General features: G+C 38.9%; 1 protein-coding gene across 1 annotated transcript in view; it reads left to right on the top strand.

Annotated features, from left to right (window-relative positions):
- Positions 1 to 1,797: 1,797 nt before the first annotated feature.
- Positions 1,798 to 15,590, top strand: part of SPAG17 (sperm associated antigen 17) — a 222,063-nt gene continuing 208,270 nt past the window's right edge. The window contains 1 exon segment of the mRNA XM_036865025.1: positions 1,798 to 1,884. Within this exon segment, the coding sequence (XP_036720920.1) occupies positions 1,798 to 1,884 (87 nt within the window).

Genomic DNA, 15,590 nt, shown 5'->3' with positions numbered 1-15,590 from the left:
TATGCTTATAAAGTTTCAACTTATATTTAGTGGGGGAAACAATTTATTATACCAAAAGAGCATAAATGTATGACAGATGGTAATGATTTTTTTTCTATTCTTGCCAGGGTCCCCTTTTAGCTGAATGGCTTTTGCTTCTTAAAACTATGAACATTGTCATTCACACCTATTTTCTGAAATTAAACAGACCAATTCTAAGATGAAACTCCCTATAAATTTGGTTACTGATAATGTCTTCCCCTTTTGTATCATAAATTATCTAGAGTACCACTTTCCCTGGAATAATGAAACAGGCCAAAACTGGCAAAAAGCATTCTGTAATAAAACCTTTATTTTCAATTCTCTAAATCAATTTTGGAAAACCTATATTTAAATTTATCCTGGTGGGACTTTACAAAGGGATCCATAAAAGATTATACTGGAAGTGCATTCTTCCATCCTGAAATCTTCATTTTTTGAATTTTAAAATGTTTAATTCTTTAAAATCATTTGCTAAATTACAATTTAGACTCAGATAATCCTGGATTCTAAATCTGGTGCCATCAGTGATACACGATGGGACTTGGAACAAGGTTGTTTTAAGAATTAAATAATATAACTCTGTACAGCATATAACCAGTGCTCAAAAAACAAGCGTTGTTATTACCATTATTATTATTACTATCATTACTTTGGGAACTCTGTCTGATCAGGATATTTTAGATATTGGTGCTGCAAGTGGGGAAAGGGGAAAAAGACTCTAGTTAGCAGTGGAGGACAGTGTAAAATAACTGGGGCTACTCAGGCAGAGAAAAAGGTTTATAAAGACAGTAATCCTAACTATAATTATATAAAGGGTCCTGTGGAAGAGTGATTGGACTTGTTTAGTAAGGCCCTGGGAGGCAGAACTGAGACCAAAGCAGAGGATGGAGGTCGGGAGACAAATTTGGCTCACATAGTGAAGCCTCTTGGGCAGATTAGAGTGGAAGAGAAAACTGGCATGGGCTGTCTTCTGAGGAGAGTCAGTTCTTCATTCTAGGTTACCCAGGGTGAAAGAAATCTTGGTGAAGAAGTCCTGGACGGGATTCCAGGGTTTGTTTGTTTATTTATTGGTTTGTTTATTTATTGGTTTGTTTATTTATTTATATGGATGGCTGTGTTGGGTCTTCGTTTCTGTGCGAGGGCTTTCTCTAGTTGTGGCAAGTGGGGGCCACTCTTCATCGCGGTGCGCGGGCCTCTCGCAGCCTCTCTTGTTGCGGAGCACAGGCTCCAGACGCACAGGCTCAGCAATTGTGACTCACGGGCCTAGTCGTTCCGCAGCATGTGGGATCTTCCCAGACTAGGGCTCGAACCCGTGTCCCCTGCATTGGCAGGCAGATTCTCAACCACTGCGCCACCAGGGAAACCACTGCGCCACCAGGGAAGCCCCTGCGCCACCAGGGAAGCCCTTGAATTTCAAGACAATGCCTCGGGCCAGAGAAGGCTCTAAGAAGAAGCAGAGTGTAGAAGTGACTAAAAGAAAGCTTGACCAGCTCGAGGCCAGCCTCGTCCTTTCCCTCTCCACTTGCACATTCCTTCTGCTGGGAAATCCTAAGATTTCACCAAGGGGACTGGAGTCCCGCCCACAAGTTGCAGCGCGCTCCAGGAAACTCGGTTGCCATGGCGACAGAAGCGGTTGACCTGAGGATGCAGAACAGGTTTGGCAGAGGGGAGACAATTCCTTAAGGAACTGGGCGTGGCTTCGGTTACTATGGCAGCGGGGACGCTTAGTCCAGGCCTAAGACCTGTTTAGAGGCCAGTGCTCCTCCCGTTCTCGGCATGGCACCCAAAAAAGAGAAAGGCGGGACGGCGACCACAGGTTCTAAGATATGGGAACCCTCGCTCATCGCCGCACCCTTCAACCAGGTATGCCCAGAACCCCGTAAATCCTCTCTGCGCCCCCGCAATGCTAAAGCCCGAGCAGACCCTGCAGGCAACTCTGCCAGGCTAGCCTTCCCTTCCAGACGCCACCGCTGTCCCCTCCGAAAATTGTGCTTGGTACTGCTCTCCCAGGCCTGATGGTTTCACACAAAACGACCCAGGGTCCCATCCGCAGGGAGTGCTTGACCAAATGAGCGTTAAGGGAAGAAGGAAGGGGAAGCGGATTTCAAAAGGTGGTGAAAGGTGCATGGTGGTGAAGAGACGAGGTGTCCTTCTGACACCTCAGCATCCTTTTCAGCGAAGTCATCCAGATGGCACTCCACAACTGTACTGGAGTTGTCTTTATGGACTGCTCGCTTCCTCCTGACTTCTCCTGAAGAAAGAAATCCTGTTGGATCATCTGTAGCCTGGTGCATAGTACAGCTTTAATAAATGCTGTATGAAAACAGACATGCAGTACCTAAGGTATCAACATATTTAATACAAGTGAGCCTTCTACAGATAGGAAAGGATGACTTTCTTATGTAATGCCCTGATACCACAATATCAAAAGTTTTGATGTATTTTGAAGGTACTGTAGGAGATCAGAGTAATGCGGGGTTGGCTGCTAGACTCATCTGTAGGATGACACAAAGGCAGTCTATAACCCACCTGCCACATGACTTCAAATTGCCGTCCCAGAACTGACTAGCTCCCCACCTCACTCACACCCACCCACCTCCAGTGAGCTGGTCAGCCCAATAGTTCCTGTCGTCCGCTGCCAGAAATTCACTTCAACACTAAGTTGTTTCTAAGATGACATTTGGAAGGAGGAAGCTAGATTCTGGGAATTCCAGCCTGCCATTGCAAAACACTTTAAAAACTAGAATTTTTTTTTTCATTTTCTATGTGTGTGTATGTTTCACTAGAGAGTTAGTACTTAAAGGAAAAATACATGTAAAGTCTTATGATGCCCTCACGAGAAATGTCTACCTATTTGTCCTATTTTCCACTATAATTGTTTTTTCCCTATGAACAGTAATTCTGTCTGATATGAAATTCTACCAGATGAAGAACTTCATGAAAATAGTTAAGATACTGCCGACGCTGACATGATGTCATGGAATTTGGGGTTATTTCTATAACCTTAGGAATGAAGGATGTCAACTCAGTAATTCTCAGTTACGTTCTCAAATTCTTAGATGTTTTTTGAAATACTCTATAAAAGCACCCTCTCTTTTGCTTTTATAAGTTAGCACTAGCCAAAATAATTTTTTCTTCATTTTCTTTGAAATTGTGTAGGCCAAGTTTGGGCTTGGAGTGAACATTTCTGCTTGAATTATAAACTGCTGAACAACAGAGTTTGATGGAGCTGCTGACATTGCATTAGCTTTAGTGCTGCAAATATGAAGCTATAATTTTCCTAGTTGAGTGGAAAACCTAAAGGCACTATTTTTCCTTATGGCTTGAAAACCTGAAATAATTTTCAGCTTTCTTGTTCCTGCTTAAACAATATAATTTCAATAAATCTTATATATTAATAGAAAGAATTTGAACTCAAAGCAATATGTAGTTTTAACTACAACAAGTAAACTTCTTCAGTTTGTTGAAATATGGGTTCTTTATTGCAGGGGGAAGACAACTACCCTCCACCTCCTCTCATATTTTTTTCTCAGCTTGGTTTCATGTCTGATCCAAGAGGAAAATTCCCAGATTAAGCCAATGCCCAGAAGCATGCCCTAACCGCCAATGTAATAGACTCTGAATTTTGGTTAAAGATGACTATAGATGTGTGAATTCCTTATTCAGAGGGCTCAGCAAAGTGCTTTGCACATATTGGGTGCTCAAAAAATGTTACTGCTTTAGTTTCCAGAGTTTCTTTCCATAAAGTTGCTACTTCTGTGCAAACTGTGCTCCAGTGTACGTGGTTGAGTATGTGTGTGCTACTGTGTGTGTGTTGCGTGTGTATTGGGGGTCGCAGAGAGGGAATTTTTCCTCCCAGTCTTCCATAAGCCAGTTTAGTAATCCTAATCAATAGTGATTTTGAACTCATATTCATATTGAGCTGCACTAGAGTTGACAGAGAATAAGCAAGTTCACAATTTGCTTTTAGTGAATGTACCTTGTATCACTGTTTTGGGCTGTCCTTTCAGGCTAGAATAATCATCAATTTCTCAGTACATTTTAGTTGGTTCTAAAACATAAAATGATAGCAAATAATACAAGGCAGTCTATTACTAAGCATAGAGTCTAGACGTTAGGAGGATGAAAGTGGGCTGGGATAGCCAGGAAATGCTTTATAAAACACTTTCCTTTGTCTGAGCTCTAAAGAATAGGTAGAATTTGAGTGGGTAGAAGGAAGGAGGACAATTATTTTAGGAAAGGAGACCAGCATGTGCCTTAAATAAATCTGGGACACTTAAATTGAGAGAGAGGAAAATGTAGGTTAGACGGCTCCTGGGGGTACATTGCTCATAAATTAATTCTGTCAATCAAATGGTCATTTACTAACTTTGCTATCCATGTGTCAAATATTTAGCTTATTATTGTATATGTGAATAAATAATATTATTTGTGAGTATATTGTATTATTAACATATGCCAAATATCACACCTCAAATTAGATATACAGGAAATATTTAGGTACAAGATTATAAAAATGCATCTTAGTGTGGGCTTTATATGACATAGACATATTTATGATATCTAGCAGCATTAAGAAGTTAAAGATACTGTGGTGTCATAGAAATTAAAATCTTTTCATGAAACTCTCAAGGCGGCCTCTGTTGGCCACAGTGAGAGGAGGATATGTTAACCCAGGTGCTCAGTGACAGAAAGTGCTATCTGGAAACATTTTGGTCTAAGATATTCTTATTTGTGTTTTTTACTGTGGTAAAATATACAGAACATGAAATTTACCATTTTAAGCATTTTAAAATATACCATTCAGTGGCATTAAGTATCTTCACATTGTTGTGCAACCATCACCACCTTTCATCTTCAGAACTCTTTCATCTTCCCCAGCTGAAAATACATCCATTAACTAGTTCCCCCACCTCCCTCCCCCCAGCACCTGGCAACCCCCATTCTACTTTCTGTGTCTACAAATTTGACTACTCTAGGTGCCTCATGTAAATGTAATCATACAGTATTTGTCTTCTTATGACTGGCTTATTTCACTTAGCATAATGTCCTCAAGCTTCATTCAGGTTGTAGCATGTATTGGAATTTCCTTGTTTTTAAGGCTGAATAATATTTCATTGTATGTATAGACCACATTTTATTTAGCCATTCATTCGTTGATGGCCATTTGGGTTGCTTCCAACTCTTGGCTATTGTGAATAATGCTGCTATTAATATGAGTGTGCAAAAATCTGTTTGAGTCCCTGCTTTCAATTTTTTGAGTGTACATCCACAAGTAGAATTGCCAAATCATATGGTAATTTTATGTTTAATTTTTTGAGAAACAGCCATACCATTTTCCATAGCAGCTGTAACATTTTTATATTCCCACCAGTTTCTCCACATCCTCACCAAATGCTTTTAACAATCTGTGTTTTTTATTTATATACTTCTATATAACAGCCATCCTAATGGGTGTGAAGTAGTATTTCACTGTGGTTTTGATTTGCATTTCCCTGATTATTTTTGATGTTGAACATCTTTTTATGTACTTTTAGGCCATTTGTGTATCTTCTTTTGCCAATTTTTAGTCAAGTTGCTTGGTTTTGTATTGTTAAATTGTTGAGTTTTTTTTTTTTAATATATTCCGGATATTAATCCCTTATCAGATACATGGTTTGCAAATATTTTATCCTATTTCATGGGTTGCTGTTTTACTCTTTGTGTACTGTGATGTACAAAGTTTTTAATTTTGATGAAGTTCAGTTTAAGTTTTCTTTTGTTTACTATGCATTTGGTGTCATATCAAAGAAATCATTGCCAAACCCAGAGTCATGAAGATTTTACTCTATGTTTTCTACTAAGAGTTTTCTGCCTTCCATTTAGGTCTTTGGTCCATTTTTAGTTATTTTTTATTTGTGGTATGAGGTAAGAGTCCAACTTCATTCTTTTGCATGTAAATATCCAGTTTTCCCAGCACGAATTATTGAAAAGATTGTCCTTTCTCCAGAGAAAGGGTGGGGCAAGGGAGAGTAGAAGTGCCACAAAATTTCCTACCATATTGAATGTGGCTTTTTATTGATTGGGCATTCATTCGGTTGCTTTAGATCTTTGACTAGTTTCAGAGCTCCTATAAAGTTATTTTAGTCAATCTCTGGTTGTTTTTCGAATGTTTCTGTGAAGGACAGAGGGCCTAGAGCTTTCTAGTTGGCCATCTTGCTGATCTTACTGTGGTCTGAGAGATTTTGTAATCAACTCTGATTTTTTCCATTTCTTACAAACCTACATAGCAGGTGATGCTGGGGAAGGGGAGATTAGTAGAAGCTTTGCTCACGAAAATTTAGGAACATTTACCAAAATTGTTCAAACAGCATAGCCATTCCTTTTAGAAGCCTACAGATCGTCACGTGGCTTCAAAATGAGTGAGCTACGTGTTTCAAATGGAATCTTGTGTTATGATCAAGACTTTTGTGTTAACACAGTGGGGAAAATCCTCACAATGTTATCTGCGTTAAGTGACAGCATGATACCAGTATAGTGAATATTCAGAAGCCAGATACAAATCCTTTTCTTTTTCTCTTTAAGGTATTATAGACTTTTGTCCCAAATATGCTCTTCAGAATTTGAGGGTTTTCCAAAGTTTGTTTGAGTTGATTTGGTTTGGGATTTTGTTAGTTTTAATTCTTAAGTACTTCCATATTTTCAAATTATCCAAGATGGTTATTTCTTTTCATTTGTTCCAAGTTTAAATTCTCCTTTTTAGGTGTAGCAAGAAGGCAGCCATAACTTGTGAGACCAACTATTGGCACAGCAATTATTTCATTCACTTACTGCGACCCACCATAGAAAATGTTAAAAAAAAAAAAAAACCAGAAAAAAAACTATGGCAATCTACACATTCCCTAACCCAGCCAGCCTCACTATTCCAATTCACTGATTTCATTTTGTAATGATGATTTTAGGTCCCTAATACCCAGCTTAAGGGAATGGCTACTCATTGTCATTTGCCTTATATTTATCATTAAGATTTTGCTTCTTGATTAAGCCTTCAACTCTTCTTTAATATAAATATCCACATATTTTAAAATAATGATTCTTTTTTTTTTTTTTTTTGGCCATGTTGGGTCTTCGTTGCTGCACGGGCTTTCTACCGGGGGCTACTCTTTGCGGTGCGCGGGCTTCTCATTGCGGTGGCTTCTCTTGTTGTGGAGCATGGGCTCTAGGCATGCAGGCTTCAGTAGTTGTGGCACATGGGCTCAGTAGTTGTGGCTCGCAGGCTCTAGAGCACAGGCTCAGTAGTGTGGCATCCGGGCTTAGTTGCTCCGTGGCATGTGGGATCTTCCCGGACCAGGGATCGAACCCGTGTCCCCTGCATTGGCAGGTGGATTCTTAACCACTACGCCACCAGGGAAGCCCTAAACTGGCTCCCATTTAACCATCACATTGAATTGCTAGAGGCAAGACATTATCTTCCTTGAAGCATAGACACACAAAGGAGGCAATGAGCTGCTGGAGAAAGCCCCAGCTCTGGGGCCAGGTAGACCTAGGTGTTGAATCCTGATTTTGAAAGGCCTAATGGGTGACCTAGAGCAAATGTCTTACCTTCTCTGAGCCTCGTTCTCCTTTTGTCATATGGAGATAATAATATCCACCTCAAAGATTTGCTGTGAGGAGTAAATGATATTTATTTCTTTCATAAATATTTTATCACATCTGGCATCTAATAACCCTTCAGTAAGAGAGTTCACTCCCTGCATCCTGCTTTTTCACTCATATTAGTCTCTTTGCTTGAAATGAATTTCCACCTTCCCTCCCCTTGTCAGACCCATTCTTCGAGACTCTCATAAAGCCATGCCTTGCAGTGAGCTTTCCTAAATACCCTAACCCACATTTATCTTCCCCCACCTTGGATCTAGGCTCTGTCTTTTACAGCTCAGTCCTTGGTTGTGAGAATGCCTTGAATTATTTGCTATCATTTCATGTTTTATAGAGCACAAGTATTGATGTAATGTGAGCTGCTTCACAGAAAAATCATATCTTATACTCCTTATATCTACTCCACAACGACCAGCATGTTTATAGGCACACAGAACCACACTCAAACTCTATACGAAATTAATTCACTGATTTACTTTGAAATATGAAGAAACCTTTATTGTAGAAACCAGGACAGTTAGACTGAGGAGATGTTTTCTAAAAGAAGAGGAAGGGACAGAAAACATTTATATAAAAAAGCATCATGGCAGATATATAGGCTGATTGTAACAGTACCCCCAAAAGAACTATGCAATGATTCCATTTCACTTCACAGAGATATTTTATCTGCCAACCAGGAGGCGTTTAAGTGAACGCTCTTTAGAACATATAGCTAGCTGTTTCTCCTCCTCATTATACTTCAGCTGAGGAATAATATTTTTCTCTTATTAAATGTAGCTTAGTGACAATAACTGAGTTGTACACACTTGAAAAATAGTAACAGAATTTCCTTGGAGTCTTGAACAAAGCTTCTATCTTATAAAGGTTTGGAAAGTAGATAAGGGTTCCAGATAGGTATTGCTGAAATATTAATATTCCAGACCTGTTAAAGTTGTAAAGTATATAGATACTAGGATGATAATAAGCAGTCTCAGTAGGTTTGGGAGGAAAAATGTTCAATTGAATTGAAGTGCTTGAAACCATTATAAATGCAGTTTATCAAAAGAGAAATACATTTTATGGACAGAATCCCTGAATAATTTTTGAGAGGCGGTGAAGAGTTTTTCAACTTTTTTGATCTTAAACAGTAAGCTATTTCTCATGTTAATGTATAAGACTTACTGGAAATACTCATAATATGAGCTGAAGACTGATGTCTGGCAGCAAGCATATTTCTGAAATTGGGTTGGTTTTTATTACTATATTTTCTGAAATATGCTTTCATTGATATTTACCAAACAAATTGCCAGTTCACACAAAGGTTGTTTTAATAAAGGCCAATGAAAACAACTGAGTTGCTAGGAAGAATGTTAAGAGGGAAATGGACTTTTCATAACCTCACATTATAATTTCTCTTTTTAGGCAAAAATGTATTATTTGAATGAGTTTGGAACCAAAGGGAGTTCGCATGTCAAAATATCTACCTAGATGTTATACGTGATCGCTTTTATAGCAAATGAAAAATATTAAATACAAGTAAAACGTAAGTGTTGCCGGTATGAGTTTGGCAACATACTAGGGAAATGTTAAGAAATGGTGAATGTTGACCATGTTTCAGCTCTAGCCATAGAAACTGTCATTGGCTCCCAGTTACCCACAAGATAAAATGCAAGATGTTCTGCCTGGCTTTTATGGCCCTGCCTAATTTGGTCTTTCTCTGCCCATCTGTCTTTATCTTCCTTTACTCCAGTTGAGTGGTCTCTGTAGTATCCCCAGGCACATACTGACTTTTCCCATGTAGTTTCCTGGCCTGAAGATCTCCCCGCCTTCATCCAACTCCTTCTCATTAAAACCCTCCCTTATATCTTCCAGAAGGGAGCTTAATCACATTATTCTGGTCCCTACTGACTTTTCTCCTTCCACTAAATTGCTTCAGTGATTGTTATCTTTTATTTTTTAATTAATTAATTTATTTATTTATTTTTGGCTGCATTGGATCTTCGCTGCTGCACACGGGCTTTCTCTAGTTGCAGCGAGCGGGGGCTCCCCCTCATTGCGGTGTGCGGGCTTCTCACTGTGGTGGCTTCTCTTGTTGCGGAGCACGGGCTCTAGGTGTGTGGGCTTCAGTAGTTGTGGCGTGTGGGCTCAGTAGTTGTGGCTGTACTCAGTACTATATTACTGTATAGTAATAGTTTCCCCTCTCTCTCCTAAATTTGTTTCAGTCAGTCCTCCCAGTGAAGTCCCTCCTTTCCTATGACCAGTTTATTTGCCATTTTGTGACTCTTTCCAGCTATTCAATCTCTTTTTAGGTTTTATGCCTAAAACTCAACACAACTTTCCAAGTACTTAGACCCTCTGGTTTTGTACAGTTGTAGGGTAATGTTTTCTATTTTGTTCCCACTTTTTTTCTAGATCTGGTGAGCCAAGGCATTTCAATGGAACTGCAGCACATTAAGCTGATGGTTATGGGGAAGGATTACATATAGGCACCTTTCCTGTAACTGATCATCAAAGCTTCTAAACTTCTTTCTTTTTAATTGAAGCATAGTTGATTTACAATGTTGTGTTAGTTTCTGGTGTACAACAAAGTGGTTCAGTTATATATCTATATTCTTTTTCATATTCTTTTCCATTATGGTTCACTACAGGATATTGAATATAGTTCCCTATGCTGTGTAGTAGGACCTTGTTGTTTATTTTATATATAGTAGTGTGTATCTGCTAACCCCAAACTCCTAATGTATCCCTCCTCCACCCCTTTTCCCCTTTGGTAACCACAAGTTTGTTTTCTATGTCTGTGAGTCTGTTTCTGTTTTGTAAATAAGTTCATTTGCATCATATTTTAGATTCTACATATAAGTAATATCATACGGTATTTGTCTTTCTCTGACTTACTTCACTTAATATGATAATCTCTAGGTCCATCCATGTTGCTGCAAATGGCATTATTTCATTCTTTTTATGGCTGAATAGTATTCTACTAATATAGTCGTATTCTCTCTCTATATATATATATGCCACATCTTCTTTATCCATTATTCTGTTGATGGACATTTAGATTGCTTCCATGTCTTGGCTATTGTAAATAGTGTTGCAATGAACATTGGGGTGCACGTGTCTTTTCAAATTAGAGTTTTCTCCGGATATATGCCTAGAAGTGGGATTGCTGGGTCATATAAAGCCTCTAAACTTCTGACTGGAGTTTAGATTATGTTTTCTTCAACACATTTACTTACATTTTCCACACTGAATCTCATCTGACACACATGCTTGCTCAACTCAGAAGGCTTTGTGAAATCTCCCTGCAGTGTTTAATTGTCCCCTTGGCACAATGTCATTGTCACAACATCTGCCAGTGAAGCCAAGGCAGGGTGGCAGAGGAAGGCCCATTGTCTAGGAATCAGGACATGCTTCTTGCTAGCTGTGTCACCTTGACCAAGTCTCCATGTCATAGATTCTTTACCCTCATCTGCAAAATGAAGGAATTGGACTAAATGGCAATGAAAGAAATCGCCTAGCATTAAATTCTGAAAGTTTGTGTTTCACTGTAACTATTTATGTATTTTGTATAAAGGCAGTTAAATAAGACATATACAAGGAAGGTTCCCAGGGCTCCCTGCTGTTAACACTTCTCCATCCAGAGAGATGTCTGCTTAACTTCGCCTTTGTTTTTTAGCCAGTTCTCTGTGACAAAACATTTCCTCTCCTTCCATGGTAACTCAATGTTTTTGGTATGTAAACTTGTGAAATGCTTTCTAAAATTAAATAAATTGTTTCCTGGCTTCCCCTTGTCCTCACCCCTCACAATCATGATTCTTTGTGTTGTTCTTATTGTGTTTTCTGCTAAATATGACTATAGTGTGTGGCCTTGGGTGGTACAGACAGCATAACAGTTACTCAGGCAGGATATATTGAATAGAAATGGAGAGGAAATCCACCAAATTATATAAGCACCAATGAAAAATCAAGTGATCTCTAAAACTGTCTATGACTCCATATATGTATTTAATAATTGAGTTTTGGTTAAACTAGTTTAAGGTTAGGAATATTAACTTCAACTGCCTCTGTCTTTTTTTTGAATTTTTTATTGAAGTATAGTTGATTTACAATGTTGTGTTAATTACTGCTATACAGCAAAGTGACTCAGTTTTATACACACACACACACACACACACACACACACACACAATCTTTCTCATATTCTTTTCCATTATGTCAGCTACCTCTGTCTTCACATCAAGTATTTAGATGGCTGAGCAAGGATAGAAAACGTTTCATTATTCACACTTGTTATTGTAATCATAAAGGTGAAGCATTAGAGAATGTTTATAGTTTAACTTGTCATGCATATCTTATAGATTTAGCACCAACCTAGGAAAATGTTTGTGGAAAAATGACTTATTAGGACCATATTTTCAACCTTTGAGATGGAAATAACTGTGAATGTGTTATTTTATTCTTTGTGATGAAGATGTCACTTTTGCTCAGAAGGGTATACACTTTAAAACATATTTAAAGCAATGATGATCTGTTTTTCTGAAGAAAGTTTTTTTGCTTAGTCCCTCTTGTGTTCAATAATTAAGAGCAATCCTGTCTAGAGACCAAAGATTTTGGTCGTGTGGAGCAGAATTTGGGGTCACGTGAAGTCCATATGGGAACTGGACCTCTAGCTATACCCTCATCAGTACTGTCTTCAAAGCAGCTGAAGAAATTCTCTCATTTTACACAGCGTATACCACACAGAGAGTCTATTGGTGGCTTCACTGGAAGTTTGTTCTCAGCCTCCTTGGCAGCATTTTTTCTTTAGCTTTATGTCCATGTTGACCTCATCAGCATCTCTAATTAGTCTTATTTTATAGAAGCCAGTGTTCCTCCAAAATCAAGGAGGTTGAAAGTTTCCTCTCTACTTTGGAATTTTAGCTGCTAGAAAAAGTCTTTAAAATTATCCAACTTAATTTGGTCAATGAAAATTTTCAGTCAAACGAACAAGCATCTTGAAACAAAAGAACTGTATTTAAATGTTTTAAATGAATTCAGTAGGAAAGATTGTTCATCTTGAATTGTTCAGTTTGAGCTGGAAAAAGTGGGATTAAAATAAAATCAAGCTAGGAAAGATGGATGCCTTCCTAGATCTTCCTTATGTAAGTCTATAGTAGACGTACCCCACTGGTCAATTCCAAGCCCTAAACATTGTCAGCTGTGGAGCTGGAGCTTCTTTCTGTAATGTTTCTTTAGCCCAGTAGCAGTTGAGTCATGGGTGAGCCAGGGGGAGAATAGCAATTACTAAGTTGCCAACCATTATCTTCCCCAGATTTGGGGACAAAATTACCCTTTTAATGTCTTCTGAAAGTTCTCCCTCTTTTTCTTCCTCTGTCCTATTTTGGTGTGGACACCTTCCTTCTAATCCCCCTCATCGCCAGTCCAGCTCTAGGCTTCAGAGGAAGCAGAGAGTGGTCCTTGACACAGAAACATACTTTCAAAGGGGAATTATTTAAAGCATTATGAATTTCTAGAATGTAAGATGGGCCCATCCCAAAATATAACTTTAAAAATGCATTCCAAAGGAAAATAGAAATAATTTTCTTTATTAAATTCCTAGAGTCCATATACCTCTCTACTAACATGAAGAATCAAAGCTTGAGGCTATATCTATATCTAATGTGGTTTTTATACACAAATAATATGTCGTTTACCTGCCATCACTAAGACATTCTCCTTTAGTAGATTTTTAAATATTGGAAATGGTTTAAGACTGAGTACAACCAGCTAGTGAATATGGAGTTTGACCATAGCTTCAGTAAGTGATTAAATTCAGTTGAAAAACATTTGTTCCTTTTGTATTAAACTACTGCCCTATGTACTACCTGGGATGTATAGAAAGGGGAGGATGGGTCAATGGAAAAAGGAACAATACAGCATTCCTGCCACCTAGAGCTAATCTGAGAAAACATAGACACCAGTGATTCTAAAAGTGTAATCCCTGGACCAGAAGCAACAGCATTGCCTGGGAACTTATAAGAAATGCAAATTCCCAGGCCCCACCGTAGACTTACTGAATCAGAAACTCGGGGTGGAGCCTAGTTTGTACTTAGATTTGTACTTTAACAAACATGATTCTGATGCACACTAAAGCTGAAGACCCACACTAATATCATGACCTCAGTGTAAGTACTATGTTACTAGTATTGTACTGATAATGAGTTTTCACAGGCAAGCAGAGGACACAGCGGTCACTGTTGGGCTGAGATGTTTAGGGAAAGAGCCACAGATGAAGCAGGAATTTCACCTGGAAGCAAGGAATTCTGTATAAAAGGACCATGCCGAGCAAACAGAGAGCTGAGAAAACACATGACATGTTTGTGATACATAATTAACCACTCGCTAGGCACTGGATTAGGTGCTTTACACACACTATCATGGTTCATCCTCACAACAGCTCTAAAAATATTATTCCCATTTACATGGGAAAATTAAGGCTCAAGAACTTACATAGAACAATTTGAGAGCTGTGAGAGTTTAGAAATAATGGGAGATACGGTGTTTAAAATATGTGGGGAAGAGAATGTAAAGGATTTTGAATTCTAGTAAGATAGAGTTTGGACTTATCCCATTAGAGTCTAAGAGTTAGACAATTAAAATACTTTCTGTGAGGGAAGCGTGAAATGATTAAATTGATGTCTTAGAAAAAATTAATAGGTTAGAGATGGAAGAAGCTGGAGGCTCGAATAGACCCTGTAGAAGGTATTTTCAGTGGTCTAGGTTTGAGGTAGTTATAGGTTGAACTAGCAGAATCACCATGAGAATAAAAAGGAAGTGACAGATCCAAGAAATTCTAGAAAGAAAGTAACTGTGATTGCATATACAAAAGGAGAATGAGGGAGGATTTGAAGTATGATGACTGGGAAAAATGGAAAGTCTCAGAAACTGACAAATTCAGTTAAATGAACTTGGATGATTCTTATTGTTTGTAATGGGGGGATTTTGTTTGTTTTGTTTTTAGGGTATACAGAGAGGTAAAGGACTCAGCTTTCAGACGTTCTGAGTTTGAGATGATGGTAGAACATCAAAGTAGAAATTCATCAGGAAGTCCACGGACCATAATGCACAGTCCATGGTTGGAGACATCGACTTAGGGATTGTCAGCAGAGAAGCGGAGTGGATGCTGTGGGAGGACCTAGAATATCCAATAGACAGAATGTGCCAGCAGGAGAACAGAAGGTTGAGCACAGAATTCTATGGAATATCTAAAGGTCCTCATTTACGAGGTAGAAAGAAAGGAAAGAGCCTGATGGTCAGAGAAGAAACAGCCAAAGGAATAAAGACAGAATGAGAACAGTGCTGTGTCATGGAAATCAGGCCAGGGAGAAGGGCACGAAGTGGCATTTGAAGTCCCCACCTATGGAGATCTAGGGAGAACAGGGCAAGGCAACCATATTTGGTGATGAGGACACAATTAGTGATCTTAAAGGATGCAGTTTCAATAGAGTGAATGGTGGTGGAGGTGAGGGAAGGAGGTGGGAGCAATACTGTGGCTTATCAGGATCCAGGGCCTCAAGTGCTAGGTCCCATGTTTGGGGAGTTTGACTATGGAGAAAAGAAGATCCTATGGAGAATGGTTAGCAGGGAGACTGGGATTAGGTGAAGATAGCTGTGCATTTGTGAAATGGGATAGAGAGGAGAGGGGAGGAAGGGATTGAAAACTGGAGGGGGAGAGATAGGATTGATGGAATAATCTGGAAAGGCAGGTCAAAGGAAAGTGGGTCATTTTCTCTAGTACAAAAGAGAAAGGATCAGAATCTTTCCCTCAGCCTGAGAAAAAGGAGCAAGTTCTTGAGACTGGTGAAGGACATACTGAGATGAAAATGTGAAAAGGGGAAGAAACCTAAGCAAGAGAGCCTTGCTCTTCTGAGGAGGTGGAGGTGTGGCCACTGTGTAGACAGAAGGTTGACAAGCAA

This window comes from Balaenoptera musculus, chromosome 1 (genome assembly GCF_009873245.2).
Source record: "Balaenoptera musculus isolate JJ_BM4_2016_0621 chromosome 1, mBalMus1.pri.v3, whole genome shotgun sequence".
Lineage (NCBI taxonomy): Eukaryota > Metazoa > Chordata > Mammalia > Artiodactyla > Balaenopteridae > Balaenoptera > Balaenoptera musculus.
The sequence above is the reverse complement of the archived record's forward strand: the minus strand, read 5'-3'. Positions and strand labels throughout refer to the sequence as shown.